General features: G+C 45.7%; 1 protein-coding gene and 1 long non-coding RNA gene across 5 annotated transcripts in view; both read left to right on the top strand.

Moving 5' to 3' along the window:
• Positions 1 to 10,910: 10,910 nt before the first annotated feature.
• Positions 10,911 to 11,563, top strand: LOC120924883. Its single transcript, XR_005746461.1, has 3 exons — positions 10,911 to 11,020; positions 11,144 to 11,398; positions 11,521 to 11,563. It is a non-coding gene; the product is annotated as an uncharacterized LOC120924883 (long non-coding RNA).
• A 1,249-nt stretch (positions 11,564 to 12,812) lies between these two features.
• SLC12A6 (solute carrier family 12 member 6) overlaps positions 12,813 to 19,604 on the top strand; it is a 110,923-nt gene continuing 104,131 nt past the window's right edge. The window contains exons 1-2 of one of the 4 annotated variants that reach the window (XM_040352733.1): positions 12,813 to 12,912; positions 18,199 to 18,471. In XM_040352733.1, the coding sequence (XP_040208667.1) occupies positions 18,237 to 18,471 (235 nt within the window). In that variant the 5' untranslated portion in view covers positions 12,813 to 12,912; positions 18,199 to 18,236. Of the gene's footprint in view, positions 12,913 to 13,035; positions 13,466 to 13,531; positions 13,632 to 18,198; positions 18,472 to 19,604 lie in introns of those variants that run through there. The other 3 variants (XM_040352724.1, XM_040352743.1, XM_040352753.1) reach the window with 3 other exon arrangements.

Here is a 19,604-nt window from a genome sequence, read left to right as displayed (position 1 = left end):
ATTTTGTAAGTTGAGTAACCTCTTAATTTTCGACATGAGACTAGCATGCAAAAAAAAACAAAAACGTATGGTTATTCATCCAATAATCTCATCGTGTGTACCAGGCTTTAGCCCGTAATGGTGAAACATGTCAGAGAGGGGCGGTCTGCTGGCAGTGACAGGGATGAACTGTATTGCTTTTATGGCTGCGCCAAGTGACGTCATTGGTATAAGGAACTCCTTTTCTGTACCAGTCTGACCTTGTTATCAGAAGAGACAACCCCTGTTTTCTTCAAGCTTTGCTGATTAATGGCCGGCTCACAAAACGAGGTGCGGGAAAGGCGTGTTCCGTGCACGTTTCCCGCACCATAAACAAATTGCACTGCCTTTGTGATCTGCTTCGAGTGCCATTTCATTATTAACAGCACACCAAATGCAGATCGCATGGTACCACAGTACAATGTGATCTGGTGTGGTGCGTTTTGTTTGATCTGGTGCTATTCACAGGTTGGGCTACCAAATCGCATTGTAGAGGAACACACAATAACACATTCATGTGCGATTCTGGTGTGAACTGGCCCTCATTTGGTTAGTATGATATTCAATGTATCTGATGTGAAATTCTTTTTCCATTCTTTCAAAAAGCATAGATAATTTCCTGTCATGTTTGAGAGGATAAAATACTATAAGTATGAGGACAAGGTGATCAGATTTGGTGTCCATGTAACTGTACACTCGCATTAATTAAAGGGCTCTTTACCAAGTAGAACTCCTTCCCTGTCGTCTTTTTTTCCCCCAACCTTATAAACTATAAAACCAAATTCATTCCACATGTTTAAAGGACACATGTTCATTTTGATAACTTCAAACACCTAAAAGTAGTCCTTAAATTTTTGCAACAAAGCTAGGTGCCTTTTTCCCTGCTTTTTCAGGAGTTACATGGCTGGTTCCAGGTATCCACCTACAGGTGGCTGCTAGGGTTGCCCACCTTTTCTTCAAGCCAAACCCGAAATCTTTAGCGACCTGGGACACCTTTGGGTGCCCCAAGGAGAGTAGTAATGTGGTGTGCATAGCATGCCACAGCAATCAGTGGGTGTGGCCAAATTGCTCTTGTTGACATCATCGCCCTGCCCCCCCCCCCCCCCTCCCCTCAGTGATGCCAAACCTGCCCCCAGACAGCCTCCCGCAGCTCCAAAACCGCAACAGATTAGTGTGCAACTATCTTGGTTACTTGGGGAGCCACAGTCCAGTCTGAATAATGTGTCCGGGTTTCAGCCTGCCTGAAACCCGGACACATGATTCAAAACCTGTACTGTCTGGGTGAACCCTAGTGGCTGCTCATATGAAATCTTGATGGGTAACATGATCTCCAAAGGAAATGGTAACACAGTGCTGGAGGTCTCAGCATACAGATCAAATATTATCTTTCATCATATCTTTTATCACACAGCAACTGGTCATACCATTGCCTCTCCATATCCCTCAGAGGAGGAAAGGGGTTGCGAATCACCTGTGCACACAAAGTGACTGGTTTCCAGATGGATGCATGTCCAAGGACATCCATTGTTCTTGCATTTTTATACCAGCTAACTGTGCCAAAACAAGGTATCACATGTTGTCGCCATTCTCCAAATGGTAGAAAGTAAAAATAGGTCAAAATATGGTGGGGAAAAGAGAAACATCTGATTGATGGGAACAATAACCCATTAAAGGAGGATGACTGCTGTAGGTCAGGCATGCTCAACTCATGGTGCGTGGGCAAAATGTGGTCCACGTAGCTGTCTGTTGTGGCCCACGACCTCAAACCTGTGGTAACCCGCACAGCCTCTTTCGGGTGCACATCGCTCTACTGAATGATTGCAGGTCCTCCATAATCCCAGTGGCTGTTATACACAAACCAAATGGATTACATCTAGTGAAATCCATACAGGAGTTCTGAAGGTGGATTCTCACAGTTGTGTAATTAGCTTGGAGCATGTGAGTGCATTATGTGTCATTTTATCTTTGCTTACTAAAGAAGTTTATTGCACTAATAGGGCATGCGCTGTCCTGGTCTGTTGCTTTAGATTGTCCACAGTCCTTGTTTTGGCAATTCATTGGATGGCTGCAAAGCTTATTTGGCTGGTCAAACCTGAGTGCAAGAGTGGGATTAATGGTGATCTGGTTAATAAAAAAATGTGATCGTGATTAAACAGTGGGTAAACTAGGGTGACCACATTTCCAAACTACCATTCAGGGACACCCCCCCTTCCCAAAAATCAGCTTGTGCTGTAACGAATCACAGCACAGTGATTGGACACAAGAGGCGGGATTTATGATTTCTCCAATCACAACCAGCTAGGGGCAGGGATTGTGCTCCTCCAGGCCAGGGCAAGTACTGTCAGTGAGTAAAGCAGTGATGTGGTGGCCTTCTTTGGGGGTATCAGATTGGCCCAGGGGTAGCTGTGTCAGTTTCATTCCGGGACACTGTATTGTTCTGGAATGAAGGTGCCTGGGACAGACCTGAAAAATGCGGGACTGTCCCGGGCAATCCGGGACACGTGGACCAAAAAAAGGGTCCTATGCGAGTTTGGCCGAATGTGATGCAAATTCAGCCATACTATCTGTATGGCTGAAATTGCATTGCACAGACATTGCATGTAATTTCCACTGCAGTGCGGTGTGAATCGCATGCAATATCATACAGGACTCTTGCTATTCAAAAAAAAAATTCTAGACCATTTCATTTCATTGTGTCCCACGACCAGTGGCGGCTGGTGCTCAAAATTTTTGGGGGGGGCGCAAGCGAAAAAACAAAAACAAAAAAACAATTGCAGCCTCACTATGCCCATCAAATGCAGCCACTGGGCCCATCAAATGCAGCCACTGGGCCCATCAAATGCAGCCACCGTGCCATCAATTGTCACCACTGTGACATGCCATCAAACGCAGCCCCTGTGCCATGCCATCAAACGCAGCCACTGTGCAATCAAACACAGCCACTGTGCCATCAATTGTCACCACTGTGCCATGTCATCAAATGCAGTCACTGTGCCATGCCATCAAACGCAGCCACTGTGCCATCAATTGTCACCACTGTGCCATGCCATCAAACGCAGCCACTGTGCCATGCCATCAAACGTAGCCACTGTGCCATCAATTGTCACCACTGTGCCATCAATTGTCACCACTGTGCCATGCCATCATACGCTGCCACTGTGCCATCAATTGTCACCACTGTGCCATGCCATCAAACACAGCCACTGTGCCATCAATTGTCATCACTGTGCCATGCCATCAAACGCAGCCACTGTGCCATGCCATCAAACTCAGCCACTGTGCCCATCAATTGTCGCCACTGTGCCAATTTTCGCCACTGTGCCCTTTAATTGTCGCCACTGTGCCCATTGATGCCACTGTGCCCATTGTCGCCACTGTGCCCAGTAAAATGCCTCTCCCCTCCCCCCCAGCCCGGCACTTACCTTTCTGCTAAGTTCAGCTATCCTCCTTCCACGTCCCTCGATGTCCTCTCCCGCCCTCGATGACGTTTCAGCCAATCAGGTTACCGGTAACCAGAACCAGTGAACCTGATTGGCTAAGACGCCTGTCAGTCTTATCTAAGGAACGCACCCCCCGTACGTTCCTTAGATACGTTTCCGGAGCCTGAGGGCTGTACTCGGAAAGCCTATCAGAGCCGCTGGCCCGCTGTATAGATGAACACTCTTCTGACAGGAGGCAAGAGCACAACACAGCGCACCTCCTCCTGGCTTTGTAGTGGCCTCCCCTGTAGGTTAGGGAGGGGGATATGTGCTAGGAGAGGAGGGTTTGGGGAGGTTTGAGTCAGTACGCGGGGTATTTTTACTAGGGGGGGGTGAATTTAGGTAGGGAGGGTCATTTAGAAGGGGTTGAGCTGGGAGGAGGAATTTGTGGGTATTTGTCCCAGGAGGGGAATGCAAGAACGAAGATTTTGTTCCAGGAGGGGGTGGGGGATTTTTTGCTAATAGGAGGGATTTGGAGGGGGGATTTGAGGAAGAAGACTTGTGCTAGGATACTAAGTTTGAGAAGAAAAAGAATGTGTGCTAGATAGGGTGATTTTTTGGCGGTGAGGGAAATTTTTGCTAAGAGGGGGGATTCGGGCGTGATTTAAGCTGGGGGGCACAAAAATTTGTGCTGGGAGGGGGGATTGGAACTGGGAGTTGGTAGAATATGTGCATAAGGCTATAAAATGGGGGGTGTAATGGCGCTTGCAAGCAATGAAGAATAAGCTGATAACAAATTACAACCAATAACGACTATAATTCCTACAACATAAGAGTGCGTCCATCCCCTGCTGAGGTTAAATCGTGTTCCACTCTAGGTCTTAACCAAAGTTACCACCCAGCATCGATGGCTAGATGTAGAAGGTAATGCGAGTGAATAAATACTGAAATCAAATGGAACGATGTGCCTAATGACAGCACAATGTAGATGAGATGCTGGCAATCATCATCAATGAGTATCATGTAGTGACTAGAACAATAAAATATGCTGTGCAATCAAATCCTTAAAGTGCTTCATCCAAAGAAAGTGCAATGTGCAAATAATCAAACAATGATAATAAATGAGTGAAAATAAAGTCCAAATTCCTGAAAAAATGCTCAAAAAAACATGCAGGAAAGATACAAAAAAAACCACATAAATAGTCCTGAAGTGTCCGTATGAACCAAACACAAGGGTTAAACCAAAAAAAGTGCTGCGTGTCAATAAAAAATAGGATCCTATGATTAAGTGACGTCGGCTGTCACGATACGCGTGAGGACTCGGAGGGTTTGCTGGTGACGTCATCCGCTCGCGGCCGCAGAGCGGAGACACACGCTACACACACTGTCTCAAACAGCACTGTTTGTGAGTTCAATTGTTGTTGTTTTATTCATTAAATGTTACCATATGGTTTTATGCTATGGAGGCTTCCCTGTGTTTTACTTTGAGAGCCAGCGCTGAGAGATTGTGAGCCGTTCTGGAGTGGATTATTACAGTTACTGAGCAGCTGCTGTTACAGGCTTGTTAAAAGCCTCATCAAGGTAAGAGGCTGGTACAAACATCTTTACACTGAGGAAAGTCTGCCTTTTGTATGTACAAGCATGTGGGCACATCTCAACAGTTTACACTGAATTAACCACTTGTGGACTTTTTCATTTATGAATGGAGCACAGATGCACCTTGCACTTATATGATTGAATTTACTTTTGGACTTTCATTTTCATTTCTGCACGATTGTGCACTGGACACAGCTATTTATTCATTTTTATTAATTTTTACTGGTATTTCACATTTTTGTCTTTACTTATCTATATATTGGATATATATATTTGTAAGTTATTTTTATCTTTAGATCCTATTTTTTATTGACACGCAGCACGTTTTTTTGGTTTAACCCTTGTGTTTGGTTCATACGGACACTTGCACTGCAGGACTATGTATGTGTTTTTTTTGTATCTTTCCTGCATGTTTTTTTGAGCATTTTTTTCAGGAATTTGGACTTTATTTTCACTCATTTATTATCATTGTTTGATTATTTGCACTTTGCACTTTCTTTGGATGAAGCACTTTAAGGATTTGATTGCACCGCATATTTTATTGTTCTAGTCACTACATGATACTCATTGATGATGATTGCCAGCATCTCATCTACATTGTGCTGTCATTAGGCACATCGTTCCATTTGATTTCAGTATTTATTCACTCGCATTACCTTCCACATCTAGCCATCGATGCTGGGTGGTAACTTTGGTTAAGACCTAGAGTGGAACACGATTTAACCTCAGCAGGGGATGGACGCACTCTTATGTTGTAGGAATTATAGTCGTTATTGGTTGTAATTTTGTAATTTGTTATCAGCTTATTCTTCATTGCTTGCAAGCGCCATTACACCCCCCCATTTTATATCTGTTACCAGTGCGTGAGCACTATTAGTTGTGGCTGCTGCTCAGTTAATTTTATTGTTTATTTTATTAATTTATCTATTTATTGTGCCCGGGTTAGGTTGGTTTGCGCATTAGTTCCCCCCCTTTTGCATGTGCATAAGGCTACTTTCACACTGGAGCGTTGCGCCGTCCTCTGTAAAGCTCCACTATTTTTAGCGTGGCACTTTTAACCCCCGCTAGCAGCCGAAAAAGGGTTAAAACTGCTGCAGCCGCGCTTTGCCGGCGATTCGACAGTGCTGCCCATTGATTTCAATGGGCAAGAGCACTTAAGGAGCGGTGTATACAGCTCCTCAAAGATGCGGCTGGCAGGACTTTTTTGAGCGCGCTGCCAGCGCACCGCTCCAGTGTGAAAGAGGAGGCTCTTTCAGGGCGCTAATTTTAGCGCTATAGTGCCTGCAAAGTGTCTCAGTGTGAATGTAGCCTTATTGTTTGGGGAGAATTTTGGCTTGCAGGCAGAATTGATGTTTTTTAGGTATGACAGAATGTTTATGTCTACAATTAAGGATTTTCATGTATTATTAGTGAAAATCTTGTTTTGATATTTTCGCGTGTAGTTTTTTTTTTACAGGCACCAGAGTCCGCTGATAGAAATCACAGGGTCCCATACAGCCTACCTGATGGGTCGGGTAGGCTGTACGGGGCACAGTGATTTCACTATTGTAGAGGTATAGGTATGTATACATGTGCATGTGTTTGAGCTTTGAAGGTGCACACCCTAATGAAATAGGCTGTGCACACCTATGCCCATGATCCAGTATAACACAGCATACAGGTGCTGTTGCCCCCTTTCCTCTTGCAATTTCCTGTTGATGGTGTTTCTGGATGCCAGGCAGGCAATAGTGTTTCTTGTCTATAGTCTGCACTTTAAGCAGGTCATTCCCAGTAGATTGGTACAGAAGAGAACTTCGGGACTCAGATTACATTGTTGGAACTGCTGAATAAAGATAATAACTTGTGCCTGATAACATTAACTAGTCATGTTCCTCCCCTGGCCACCAGCAGAGCAGATAGAGCCCAAAGCCACAGTCTGGTCTGGAGACCCGGACACATGATTCAAAATCACTCAAAACCTGTATTGTCTGGGTGAATCCCAGGCAGGAGGCAACCCTAGTGAACACACCGAGTTCAAGTTTGGCAATAGCAATATATTGTAAAAAAAGTTTAGAAAGACACATGGGGGAGCAAACCCATCCGGGGGCACTTACAACTGTGACAACGATGGAACAGCGGTTTGAAGAAAGTTACAGTACAGTAGAAGATGCCGACAGGAGTGTGATGTGGCCTGGCAGTTCATACCCAAAAGGGAAGGCTTCCTTAACCAGTTGCAGCCCGCCCACCATAGATTTACTGCAGCAGGGTAGCCGCTCTGTGCCAGATCATGTACCTAGTACGTGATCTGGTAAAAAAAATTTTCTTCAAAGAATGAGCAAAGTAAAATTTGTATTAACATATACAAAAAGCTAATACATGATGAAACATCAAGCACAGAAGTGATTTGAATAAAAACAAACAGCTGGGGATATATAAAAACCAGCTGAGAACAGAAGCCCAGAAGCTGTCAAACGACAGACCATCCAACGCGTTTCAAAAAACACATGGTTTGAATCTTCTTCAGGGACTGATCCGGGTTTAATACTTTCAAAGTTGTAGCTTGGATCTATGATGATAAAGTGTATGTCATCAGCACAGTCTACAGTACAATAATGTGCATATTATAGGGTGACCAGACATCCCCAGTTTCAGGGGACAGTCCCCTGATTGAGGACACTGTCCCCGGACCAAGTCTGTCCCTGGTTTTGTCCCCAGATTGGATTTAATAGGGGGCACGGGCAATTTCAAAGACAGTCGGTGCAGAATAAAAATAAAAATATTTGAATTATACACCCCCGCTCCGCCGTGCTTACTAGCATAGGGGGGTTGTATTTTTCCCATTATCTGTGCCTCTTTCTGATTATCCTGTGCTGGCCGGAGCGGAGGGAATATTTCTTCTGTTTCCGACACATGCCCATTCAACTTCGCTCGCATGTTCTTCTGCCTTGGCTCAAATCCGATCTCCTTGTCTTCCTTGGCGGAGTGATGTTCCTCCACTCCCCATCCAGTAGTAACCGGGGCCCGAAGAGTAAGACTTGAGACTGTGAGGTGGGCGGCGATGGGCAGAGAGTCGCTGATTGTTGCCATTACTAGTAAAGAAAAAATATGTACCCGGATTTCATTTAAAAAAAATCTGGTCACCTTAGCATATTAGCAGTTATATTTCATAAACACAACTGAAAGAGGGTTAACATCTGATAATACTAACCCCCGCTGTAAACGTTTCACAGACCAATGGACGATAATTCAAGCAAAGGTAGAACAAAGGAAGAGATAGTCCATCCACCGCACACATGCGTAGGTCAAGGCCCCATGAACCAAATGGGCTCCCAGGAGTTAGAGTGAGCGTATTATAAATCCTGCACCATTGACTTGGTCTCGGAGGCTATATTCTCAGTAGAATATAAGGTCACATGGCCCATGAGTACAACGCCTTATGCTGGCAGTCCTGGTCTGTCTGGTGTTTATCCAGAACATACAGATCTAGAGGAACGGATCTGTCCTCTAGTGGCGGATCTGCTGTACTCTTGCTCCTTTTAGGAAGTAGAGTGACTCCAATCGTCAGTTACCGGAAAGAGGGTCTGACACTTCCGGGTCAGGGCGCATGCACGCATGCTGCCGGTGACCCGCTCCCGCTGTGATTAGACACAGTGGGAACTAATCAGTGGGACCCACCGATCGTTCAAGAGAAAGGCAGAACAGTAGTCTGCCTATGTAAACAAGACAGACCGCTGTTTTGTGAAAGGGGCATGAGCTGATCCTGTGTTCCTGCTAAGCAGGAACACGGATCTTTACATTCACCCAGTCGAAGCACACCCCCCACAGTTAGTAATCACTCCTAGGAAAACACATTTAACCCTTTGATCACCCCTGTTAACTCCTCCTGTCATTAGTACAGTGACAGCAAATATTTTTTAGCACTGATCACTGTATTAGTGTCACTGGTTCCCAAAAAGTGTCAGGTATCCGATTTGATATCCGATTTGGCCGCCGCAATATCACAGTCGCACTATAAGTCGCTGGTCGCCGCCATTACTAGTATAAAATAAATAAAACAAGATAAAAATAAACCATAGTTTGTAGCCGCTATAACTTTTGCGCAAACCATTTAATATACAAGTATTGAGATTTTTTTTTAACCAAAAATATGAAGCAGAATACATATTGGCCTTAATTGATGAAGAAATTCGATTTTTACATTTTTTTTATTTGGGAATGTTTTATAGCAGAAAGAATTTTTTTTTTTTTTTTCAAAATTGTCTTTTTTTGTATATAGCACGAAAAACAATATCACCAAAAGGAAGCACTATTTGTGAGGAAAAAAAGCCATAAAATGTATTTGGGTTAAAGTAACGCAGTACCGTATCGCAAAAAATGGCCTAGTCATGTAGGAACTGAAGTGGTAAGTCTCACACTACCGGGGAAGCTTTCCCTATGCTAGCCACTCACACAAAGTGTGCCAAGCCCGGGAGCCGGAGTCCTAAATAGACTTTGGCCACCAGCGTCCACATCCAATCTGATTCCTGCCCGCTTGTGACCGAGGAAATGATAGCATTTCCTCTGCGGTTGAGTGCCACCTGCAGCGGAGACTACAGACTGCACCTGTCTACAACCTGCTTCAAAGGCACAGCAGTCAGATAAGTTCACCTTGCAAATTTTTTGCCAGTAGAAAAAACGTTGCTCTGAGGTGGCTAGAGGTTGGAGAAAAGGGACAGTGCTCAGACGTGGGTATGGGGTGAAGACAAGGGATGGTGTTTTGAGGTGGGTATGGGGTGGAGACACAGGACAGTGCTCAGAGGTGGGTATGGGACGGAGACAAGGGATGGTGTTTGAAGGTGGGTAAGGGGTAAAGACAAGAGACAGTGCTTAGAGGTGGGTATGGGGTGAATACAAGGGACGGTGCTTGGAGGTGGGTATGGGGTCGAGACAAGGGATGGTGCTCTGAGGTGGGTAGGGGGTGGAGACAAGGGACAATGCTTAAAGGTGGATAGGGGGTGGAACCAAGGAAAGGTGCTCGGAGGTGGGTAGGGAGTGGAGACAAGGGAGAGTGCTCAAAGGTGGGTATGATGGTGCTCTGTGGGTAGGGGGTGGAGACAAGGGACAGTGCTTGAAGGTGTATAGGGGGTGGAACCAAGGAAAGGTGCTCAGAGGTGGGTAGGGAGTGGAGACAAGGGAGAGTGCTCAAAGGTGGGTATGATGGTGCTCTGAGGTGGGTAGGGGGTGGAGACAAAGGAGAGTGCTCAAAGGTGTATAGGGGATGGAACCGAGAAAAGGTGCTCGGAGGTGGGTAGGGAGTGGAGACAAGGAAGAGTGCTCAAAGGTGGGTATAATGGTGCGCTGAGGTGGGTAGGAGGTGGAGACAAGGGACAATGCTTAAAGGTGGATAGGGGGTGGAACCAAGGAAAGGTGCTCGGAGGTGGGTAGGGAGTGGAGACAAGGGAGAGTGCTCAAAGGTGGGTATGATGGTGCTCTGAGGTGGGTAGGGGGTGGAGACAAGGGACAGTGCTTGAAGGTGTATAGGGGGTGGAACCAAGGAAAGGTGCTCGGAGGTGGGTAGGGAGTGGAGACAAGGGAGAGTGCTCAAAGTTGGGTTTAATGGTTTGCTGAGGTGGGTAGGAGGTGGAGACAAGGGACAATGCTTAAAGGTGGATAGGGGGTGGAACCAAGGAAAGGTGCTCGGAGGTGGGTAGGAAGTGGAGAAAAGGGAGAGTGCTCAGAGGTGGGTATGATTGTGCTCTGAGGTGGGTAGGGGGTGGAGACAAGGGACAGTGCTTGAAGGTGTATAGGGGGTGGAACCAAGGAAAGGTGCTCGGAAGGTGGGTAGGGAGTGGAGACAAGGGAGAGTGCTCAAAGGTGGGTATGATGGTGCTCTGAGGTGGGTAGGGGGTGGAGACAAGGGACAGTGCTTGAAGGTGTATAGGGGGTGGAACCAAGGAAAGGTGCTCGGAGGTGGGTAGGGAGTGGAGACAAGGGAGAGTGCTCAAAGGTGGGTATGATGGTGCTCTGAGGTGGAGACAAGGGACAGTGCTTTAAAGGTGTATAGGGGGTGGAACCAAGAAAAGGTGCTCGGAGGTGGGTAGGGAGTGGAGACAAGGGAGAGTGCTCAAAGGTGGGTATGATGGTGCTCTGAGGTGGGTAGGGGGTGGAGACAAGGGACAGTGCTTGAAGGTGTATAGGGGGTGGAACCAAGGAAAGGTGCTCGGAGGTGGGTAGGGAGTGGAGACAAGGGAGAGTGCTCAAAGGTGGGTATGATGGTGCTCTGAGGTGGAGACAAGGGACAGTGCTTGAAGGTGTATAGGGGGTGGAACCAAGGAAAGGTGCTCGGAGGTGGGTAGGGAGTGGAGACAAGGGAGAGTGCTCAAAGGTGGGTATGATGGTGCTCTGAGGTGGAGACAAGGGACAGTGCTTGAAGGTGTATAGGGGGTGGAACCAAGGAAAGGTGCTCGGAGGTGGGTAGGGAGTGGAGACAAGGGAGAGTGCTCAAAGGTGGGTATGATGGTGCTCTGAGGTGGGTAGGGGGTGGAGACAAGGGACAGTGCTTGAAGGTGTATAGGGGGTGGAACCAAGGAAAGGTGCTCGGAAGGTGGGTAGGGAGTGGAGACAAGGGAGAGTGCTCAAAGGTGGGTATGATGGTGCTCTGAGGTGGGTAGGGGGTGGAGACAAGGGACAGTGCTTGAAGGTGTATAGGGGGTGGAACCAAGGAAAGGTGCTCGGAGGTGGGTAGGGAGTGGAGACAAGGGAGAGTGCTCAAAGGTGGGTATGATGGTGCTCTGAGGTGGAGACAAGGGACAGTGCTTGAAGGTGTATAGGGGGTGGAACCAAGAAAAGGTGCTCGGAGGTGGGTAGGGAGTGGAGACAAGGGAGGGTGCTCAAAGGTGGGTATGATGGTGCTCTGAGGTGGGTAGGGGGTGGAGACAAGGGACAGTGCTTGAAGGTGTATAGGGGGTGGAACCAAGGAAAGGTGCTCGGAGGTGGGTAGGGAGTGGAGACAAGGGAGAGTGCTCAAAGGTGGGTATGATGGTGCTCTGAGGTGGAGACAAGGGACAGTGCTTGAAGGTGTAAAGGGGGTGGAACCAAGGAAAGGTGCTCGGAGGTGGGTAGGGAGTGGAGACAAGGGAGAGTGCTCAAAGGTGGGTATGATGGTGCTCTGAGGTGGAGACAAGGGACAGTGCTTGAAGGTGTATAGGGGGTGGAACCAAGGAAAGGTGCTCGGAGGTGGGTAGGGAGTGGAGACAAGGGAGAGTGCTCAAAGGTGGGTATGATGGTGCTCTGAGGTGGGTAGGGGGTGGAGACAAGGGACAGTGCTTGAAGGTGTATAGGGGGTGGAACCAAGGAAAGGTCCTCGGAGGTGGGTAGGGAGTGGAGACAAGGGAGAGTGCTCAGAGGTGGGTATGGGGTGGAGACAAAGGGACGGTTGTCGGAGGTGGGTATGGGGCGGAGACAAGGGGTGGCTTAGAAGCCTGGGAGTTTCTGTACCTATTCTCTTTAAATAAATCTCTGCTGAGAGTTGACCGGAGAGAGCTGCCTGGGTATAAAACAAGCCCGCAGCAGCCAGAGATGTGCAGACATCGTCAGCCACCATATTTATACTGTTCACATGTACAGAAGGATTTGTGTCCACACTTGAGCTATTCATTAAACATTGCCTTCTGCTGAGTGCACAGGCCAAGGCAGCCACACCCTCCATCTGGTGCCTTGTGTTGGAGCATTTCCCTTTGTGTCTGCTCATAAACTAGAAGTGTCATTTCACTGACAGCTCAGGCGTTCCCCCCCACTTCCTGTCCTTCCTCAGGCACCATTTATCTCTCACTGACACAATCTATACAGCAAGCAGCTCTTCAGAGGGGAGCCCCATCCTCTCCTCCATCCGGGAACCCCCCCACTCCGAGGCCGCTTTACGGTACACCAGCTGAGCGCGCCCCCGACCTGCGCGGACACGACCACGTTCGACTAACGAAGCGCGCTCCCCTATCATTATTTCTAACAGGCGCGCCCACGCACTTCTCCTGCACCGGGCTCCGTCCAGCATTTTATGCATATAAAAGCGGGCATGCGCGCGGCCGTCTCTGCAGCTGCTTCCCTGCGTGTTGTTATTGTATTGTTCTTTTCCTCCTGGGCTTTTTTCTTTTCTCCCGTCCCTATCATCCCTCCTTCATTGCTTGTCTACTAATCCCCTTGTTTAGTGTATTTCTATACACGCCCCCTTACCTTCTAATATACTGGACACCCCACCCACAACCTACAGTCACCCCCTTCCTTTATTTACCAAAATAGAGACAAGTGTTCTTCTCATTGGCTGCCCCTTGTATGGGACTTTCTTTCTTGTCATCCTTCATCACTGCTCCAGGCTGGATTGGTCTCCTCTTCATCTTCTTCACTCTTCTGATTGCTGGATAAAGCTGTTCTCTTGGTGCTTCCGCTCCAACAACTTCCCTTTTTCGCTTTCTTTTGGGGTAATGCATGTTTGTTGTCTAATTTATGGCTTTTCTTTCTTTCCTTCAGCTCTCCGTCTTTCCAGAAACCGCTTTTCCTCTTTAATCTCCTATATTGGCTTCTTGTTGTCTTTCTTTAGAGTACAGGTTAGCTTACGTCTTTGGTTGTCCACTAAGGACCTGTGTGGTAATGACATATATATTTATATTTATATATATATATATATATATTTATATATACGTTGCGTAGATATGTGTACTATGTGGTTAAGGTTGACGTTACGTCTTAGTTTGCTCTTTATGTTGGAAAATGTTCATTTGTCTTTATGTGAATACCATTGAATTACATGTATTCAGCCGTTCTCAACCAGGCTTCCATGGAACCACTGTACGTTTTGACATGAAATTTCAATTTAGTTTTTAGTTCTTAGTCCTAGTCTTTTGACTAAAATGCCATTTTAGTTTTAGCCGTATTTTAGTCATCTGAATTGTTTTTGTTGTATTTTAGTCAACTAAAACCTCCAGTACACTTTAGTCAACTAAGATCGAATGGGTTTAGTCAAAATTGTAATGCATTATTTTAGGGCTGTTACTGATTAAAATTTTCCTGTTCGATTAATCGATTTTCTTTTTTTTTAATCGACTAATTTTGATTAATTATAACGCACATACAGATCCAACTACTTTTAGCTGATCTTCTTGCAGGCTGATTCCCAGTGCAGCAACCAACCACTGGGAAAATGCATAGCAGGATACACAAAACACACAAAGGCAGCGCTCGATGGGAATAGCATTAAAACTTTTATAGTCTTCAAGTAGGTAACAAAATAAATATTGCACTGGAGATAAAATCGATGTAGCTACATAAACTGTAAAAATGATGCGAGTAATACCAAACGGTAGCAAAAGCAGTCATAAAAACATGTAGCTAAGTATGATACCGGTATAAAAATGTGTACAACCAGGGCTTAAGTCCTACGGGAACGCGTGGGAACGGAGTTCCTGCACTTTTTTCACAGCAGGAACTCAGTTCCCTTTGCAGGACTAGAGCAGCCGAGCCGTCTGAGCCAATCCTTCACTAAGTGGCGATGCCCAGCTCGAGTCACTGTCAGGGGCAGGCGAACCTTAGTAATCCTTTATGTTACTGGCCGCTTCCTGTATATGGATTCATCGGGTAGTGTACGGGTATTCCGTCACTTCCTCGATGTCGCAATGTCTCCTGGGAGCTTTTGTCATTGTTCCCAGGAGACATTGCGGAGGTCTGCCGCGAGTTATCGCGGGATTTCTTTTTAAAAAAAACATGTGGTTTAGTAAATATGCCAATGAGCGTATCATTTATTTATTTTTTGGTGGGGGAGTGGATCTTGGGTGGGAGTTCCCACACTTTTTTCCCCAGGACTTGACCCCTGTGTACAACGATGCTACTGCTGAATCCAGATGAGGAGGGGTTAACATCAGTCCGTCGGCATGTAGATGTCCCGTGAAGGGAACTATCACAACTCCCAGTGGATGGCTGTAGAATCCCAGGTTGATAGAGGGAAGTGTAACAGCCCTTGCGTGTGGCAGATAGTAAGGTCCCGCCGGCATGCAGATATGAAGGCACAGCAAAGGAGCACCTTCAGATGGACACGGCAAGCCCCACCGGTGTACGTGACGTCACCGGATCTCCGACGGAGCTCCCTGAAGACCCATAAGCCGGCGGAGAGGTGAGTACCAATCAAAAGAATTTTGATCAATCAAAAAAAATTAACGATCAATCGAGGAATTAATCATTAATTTCCACAGCCCTACATTATTTATATAGTTATATATTCTCTATAGAATTGCCAAGCTAATTATATATACTTCTGGAGTAAAAATCTAATAACAATGTTATTATTTATGGTAATAAAGGGATTGTAAAAACAGAAGGTTCTTTATCTTAAAGCTGAGTTCCACCCAAAAGTGGAACTTCTGCTTTAAGCACTTCTCGCCCCCTTACATTTATTTATTTATTTCAGGTACTTATATAGCGCCGTCAATTTACGCAGCAGTTTACATATATATTGTACATTCACATCAGTCTCTTCCCTCAAGGAGCTTACAATCTAAGGTCCCTAACACACATTCATACATATGCTAGGGCCAATTTAGACAGGATCCAATTAACCTACAAGCATGTCTTTAGAGTGTGGGAGGAAACCAGAGGAAATAGGCACAGGGAGAACCTGCAAACTCCTGGCAGATGGTGTCGTGGTCGGTATTCGAACCAGCAACCCTTTTTGCTGATAGGTGAAAGTGCTAACCACTACACCACTGTGCTGCCCCATGCCACATTTGGCATGTAATTTTTTTTGGGGGGGAGTGGGTACCTGGTTTTGACAGGTACTTCCTGTTTCACTTCCTGCTTCCGTCATCTCGCTTCCTAGGTGACTCCTCTTTTCCCCATAGATGGCCCCTCCCTCTCTACAATGTCTTGGGACACATCACAGGTCCCAGAAGATTGCCTGGCCACTAGGAGAGCGCAGCGTGACTTGCGCATGTGCAGTGCACGCCTGGCTGTGAAGACGCAAGGTGTCAAAGCTGGGTGCCTACACTTGCAATGACAGCCCGGCAGAGAGGAGGGGGAGAGGAGCGAGGCTTCGGGCGGCCGCATCGGGACAGGTGAGTATCTGTTTATTAAAAGTCAGCAACTACCCTTTTTGTAGCTGCTGACTTGTAATAAACCTACAAACGAGTGGAACTCCGCTTTGATACATTCTATGCATTAAGATAAAAACCCTTCTGTGCAACAGCCCCCCTAATACTTACCTGAGGTCCCTCTCTGTCCAGCGATGTTCACCAGTGTCTCAGCCATCTGAGATTCTACCTCCTGATTGGCTTAGACACAGCAGCGGCACCATTAGCTCCCGCTGATGTCAATCAAAGTCAGCCAGCCAATCAGGGGAAAAAGTGTGCGGGGCCGGGTGGGTTTTTCCGTGTTTGAATGGACACAGGGAGCTGTGACTCGGCTTGGGTGCCCCCATAGCAAGCTGCTTGCTGTGGGGGCACTCAACAGGAGGGAGGGGCCAGGAGCACAGAAGAGGGACCCAAGAAGAAGAGGATTCAGGCTGCTCTGTGCAAATCCACTGCATTAGGGAAGGTAAGTATAACATGTTTGTTATTTTATAGGGAAAAAAAAACGAGACTTTACAATCACTTTAAGGTTTGAACATGTACTACAGACACAGATTTAGCCGCTGTGATATACAACCAGTGTTAATTTTGATGTAATTTCCAATTAGTTTTAATCATAGTCCTTTTAACTAAAATGCCATTTTAGTTTTAGAAATATTTTAGCCATCTCAATTGTTTTAGTCATCTCAATTGTTTTAGTCATACTGTATTTTAGTTGACTATAAAATAGTGGTAATTGTGTAGATGAAAATATTTTTGTCAACTAAATTAACATTGCAGGGAACTGTAGGGTTCCTCCAGGGATTTCTTGGCTTATGGCTGATTGACCTCCCATCTGATGACGTTTGGATAGTTTTAGGACCAAAGCCACTTTTGCAGAGCCAGTTGCATGACACCAATGACCTTGTTGGTTGTTTGTAAGGATGGCACTCTGAGCGAGAACCTCTGTAAGGGAGGCATTCTTCCCACTGGATACCAGTGTAATGAGCATTTGCTCCTCTGACCCCTAATAAATTGATATTTGCAGGCATTTTCCCCCAGGGCTGATGTTGGGTGGTAGTTTGCATTAATGTTGGAAATGATTTTGAAAATGATATCTTTTCGTTAGATTTATCCTGCCACTCTCAACTAGGGTTCCTCTAGAGGTTTCCCACGATTCACCAAGCTGTGGCTTATTAAGCTCCCATCTGATGCTGCCTGGGTAGTTCCAGAACCAACACAACTTGACAGAGCCAGTTGTATGACACCAACAATCAGTTTAGCTGTATGTAAGGATGATATTCTGACCACCACTGTAAGGAAGGCATTCTTCCCACTGGATACCAATGTAAGGGGCATTTGTTCCTCTGACCCCTAATAATTAGATTTTTGCAGGCATTTCTCCAGAGGTTTTGAGGGGTTTACCAAGCTGTGGCCTATTGACCTCCCATCTGATTCTGCCTGCATAGTTTCAGGACCAACTCAACTTGACAGAACAAGTTGTATGACACCTTTTTAGTTATATGTAAGGGTGGCATCTTGACCATCACTGCAAAGGGGGCATTCTTCCCCTGGATGCCGATGTAAAGTACAGTTGTTCCTCTGACCCCTAAGGAATATATTTTAAGAGTTTTTCTCCAAGGCTATAAATTAGGTTTTAGTTTGCTTTTATTTTGAAAGTGATTCATTTGTGCTTATTTGTTTCTGAAAATGATATAATTTAGTTACATTTATTCATTCATTGTCAACCAGGGTTCAATGAAATGTAGGTTACCGCACAGGTTGCTAGGGTTTTTAGGAGTGGTGGCTGATTACCTTCCGTATGATCGCTACAGGATCCAACGCAACTTGGCAGAACCAATTGTATGACACCAGTGATCTTTTTAGGTGTCTGGAAGGGTGACAATCTGACCATCACTGTAAGGGGGGCATTGTTCTCAATGGCCACCAATGTAAATGGCAGTTTTCTTTCTGACCCCCAATGAATTGGTTTTAGCAGATGTTTATTGAGACCTAAAAAAAAAATTCAAGGGTTTCTTTGGACAAAATGGTTGAGAAAGGCTGCATTTATTAATTTCATATATAGCGTTTAATAACATCTTTATATATCACTTGTTTAGGTGGAAAGGTGGCCGCGAACAGCGAGGAGTTGGCGCCAATGCCTCCCAAAATGGCGTCCGTGAGGTTTACTGTAACCCCGACCAAGATGGATGATCTAGGTGGTGTATCGGATACCAGTCCAGATCTCAGCTCCTCTTCTCGAGTCCGATTCAGCTCAAGGGACAGCGTTCGTGATGCTAGTCGAAGTGATGGGTACAGTGATAGCTCTTTAGCCACCACTGCTGTGGATCCAAATAGTGAAAGGACAACAAACCCAATGGACAGTGGTGAAGGTAAGCCACAATGTGAAACAATGAGACACAAACTAATCTTGTATCAAATAATAATTTGACTACATGTTAAACATAATAATTCATTATATTAAACATCCTGAGTGGATATAATCTGATAGTTTTATACAATAATATTGTACTTAGGGAATTGGTCTTTGGACAAATGCAGATAAAGTGGAAATAAAAAGTCTACACACCCCTGTTAAAATGTCAGGGTTCTGTGATGTAAAAAAATGAGATAAGACAGAATCAAACAGCCTTTTTACGCAATGCAGAGGATTAACCCCTTAGACTCCACAGTGAGTATAACAAACCTGCTTTAGTGCATATACAGACTGATTTTACTGTTGTGGGTTTAGTAACACTTTAAGGATTGGTAAAAGCTGCCATATCATACATTTTTGGCATTAATATCTCTTTAAATCCTTCCAAAGATTGGTCCATATATAGTCAGCCCTATAGGCTTACCTGTAGGTAAAAATCACAAAGCGGACTTTACTACAGTTTTAAAGCAGTAGAAATTGATCTGTAAAGTGTACAGTTTATTATTTCCATATTAGTTTTTCCTACATTTAAAAAAAGCAAATGCAGGAGGGCTAACATTGTAGGAGCAAATGGTCAGTGACTGATATGGAAAGGTTGTTACAATATAGGTAACTAGAATAGCAGTTTATATGGGCAGGCATGGAAGAGTTACCAGGGAGGAAGGAGTTACCATAAAAAAATACTGCATGTATTGCGAAGCAAAGTACCACATTGCAACACAGTGGTGAATAGAACTCTATTGAAATGTCACTAATGGAATTTCAATAAAGTTCTGTGGAGTGAAAAGAGGGTCTCTGCTCACCAAAGCCTGCCCCCCTCCCCTAACAAAGTCCACAGAGCACCCCTTTTTAAACACTGGGAGGCAGGAGAGACTAGAGAGGGTGAGCTTACCAGGATGGAGGCTGAGGCGCAGGCAGGCTGCCTGATGCTTTTTTGGGTTCAAACTTCCTGTCCAGTGCCCACACATGCCTGGGGAGTGTGGGCAGGGCAGACTCAGAAGGAGGAGGAGCAGATGAGCTCTATCTTTCCTCGTGTCTGTGCAGAGAGAGAAGGGGATGTCAGCGCTGGTGTGCGCTGAGGCTGAGCTA

Source organism: Rana temporaria, chromosome 1, assembly GCF_905171775.1.
Source record: "Rana temporaria chromosome 1, aRanTem1.1, whole genome shotgun sequence".
NCBI classification, from domain to species: Eukaryota; Metazoa; Chordata; class Amphibia; order Anura; family Ranidae; genus Rana; species Rana temporaria.
Note: the sequence above shows the minus strand (reverse complement) of the source record. Positions and strands in the feature narration are given on the sequence as shown.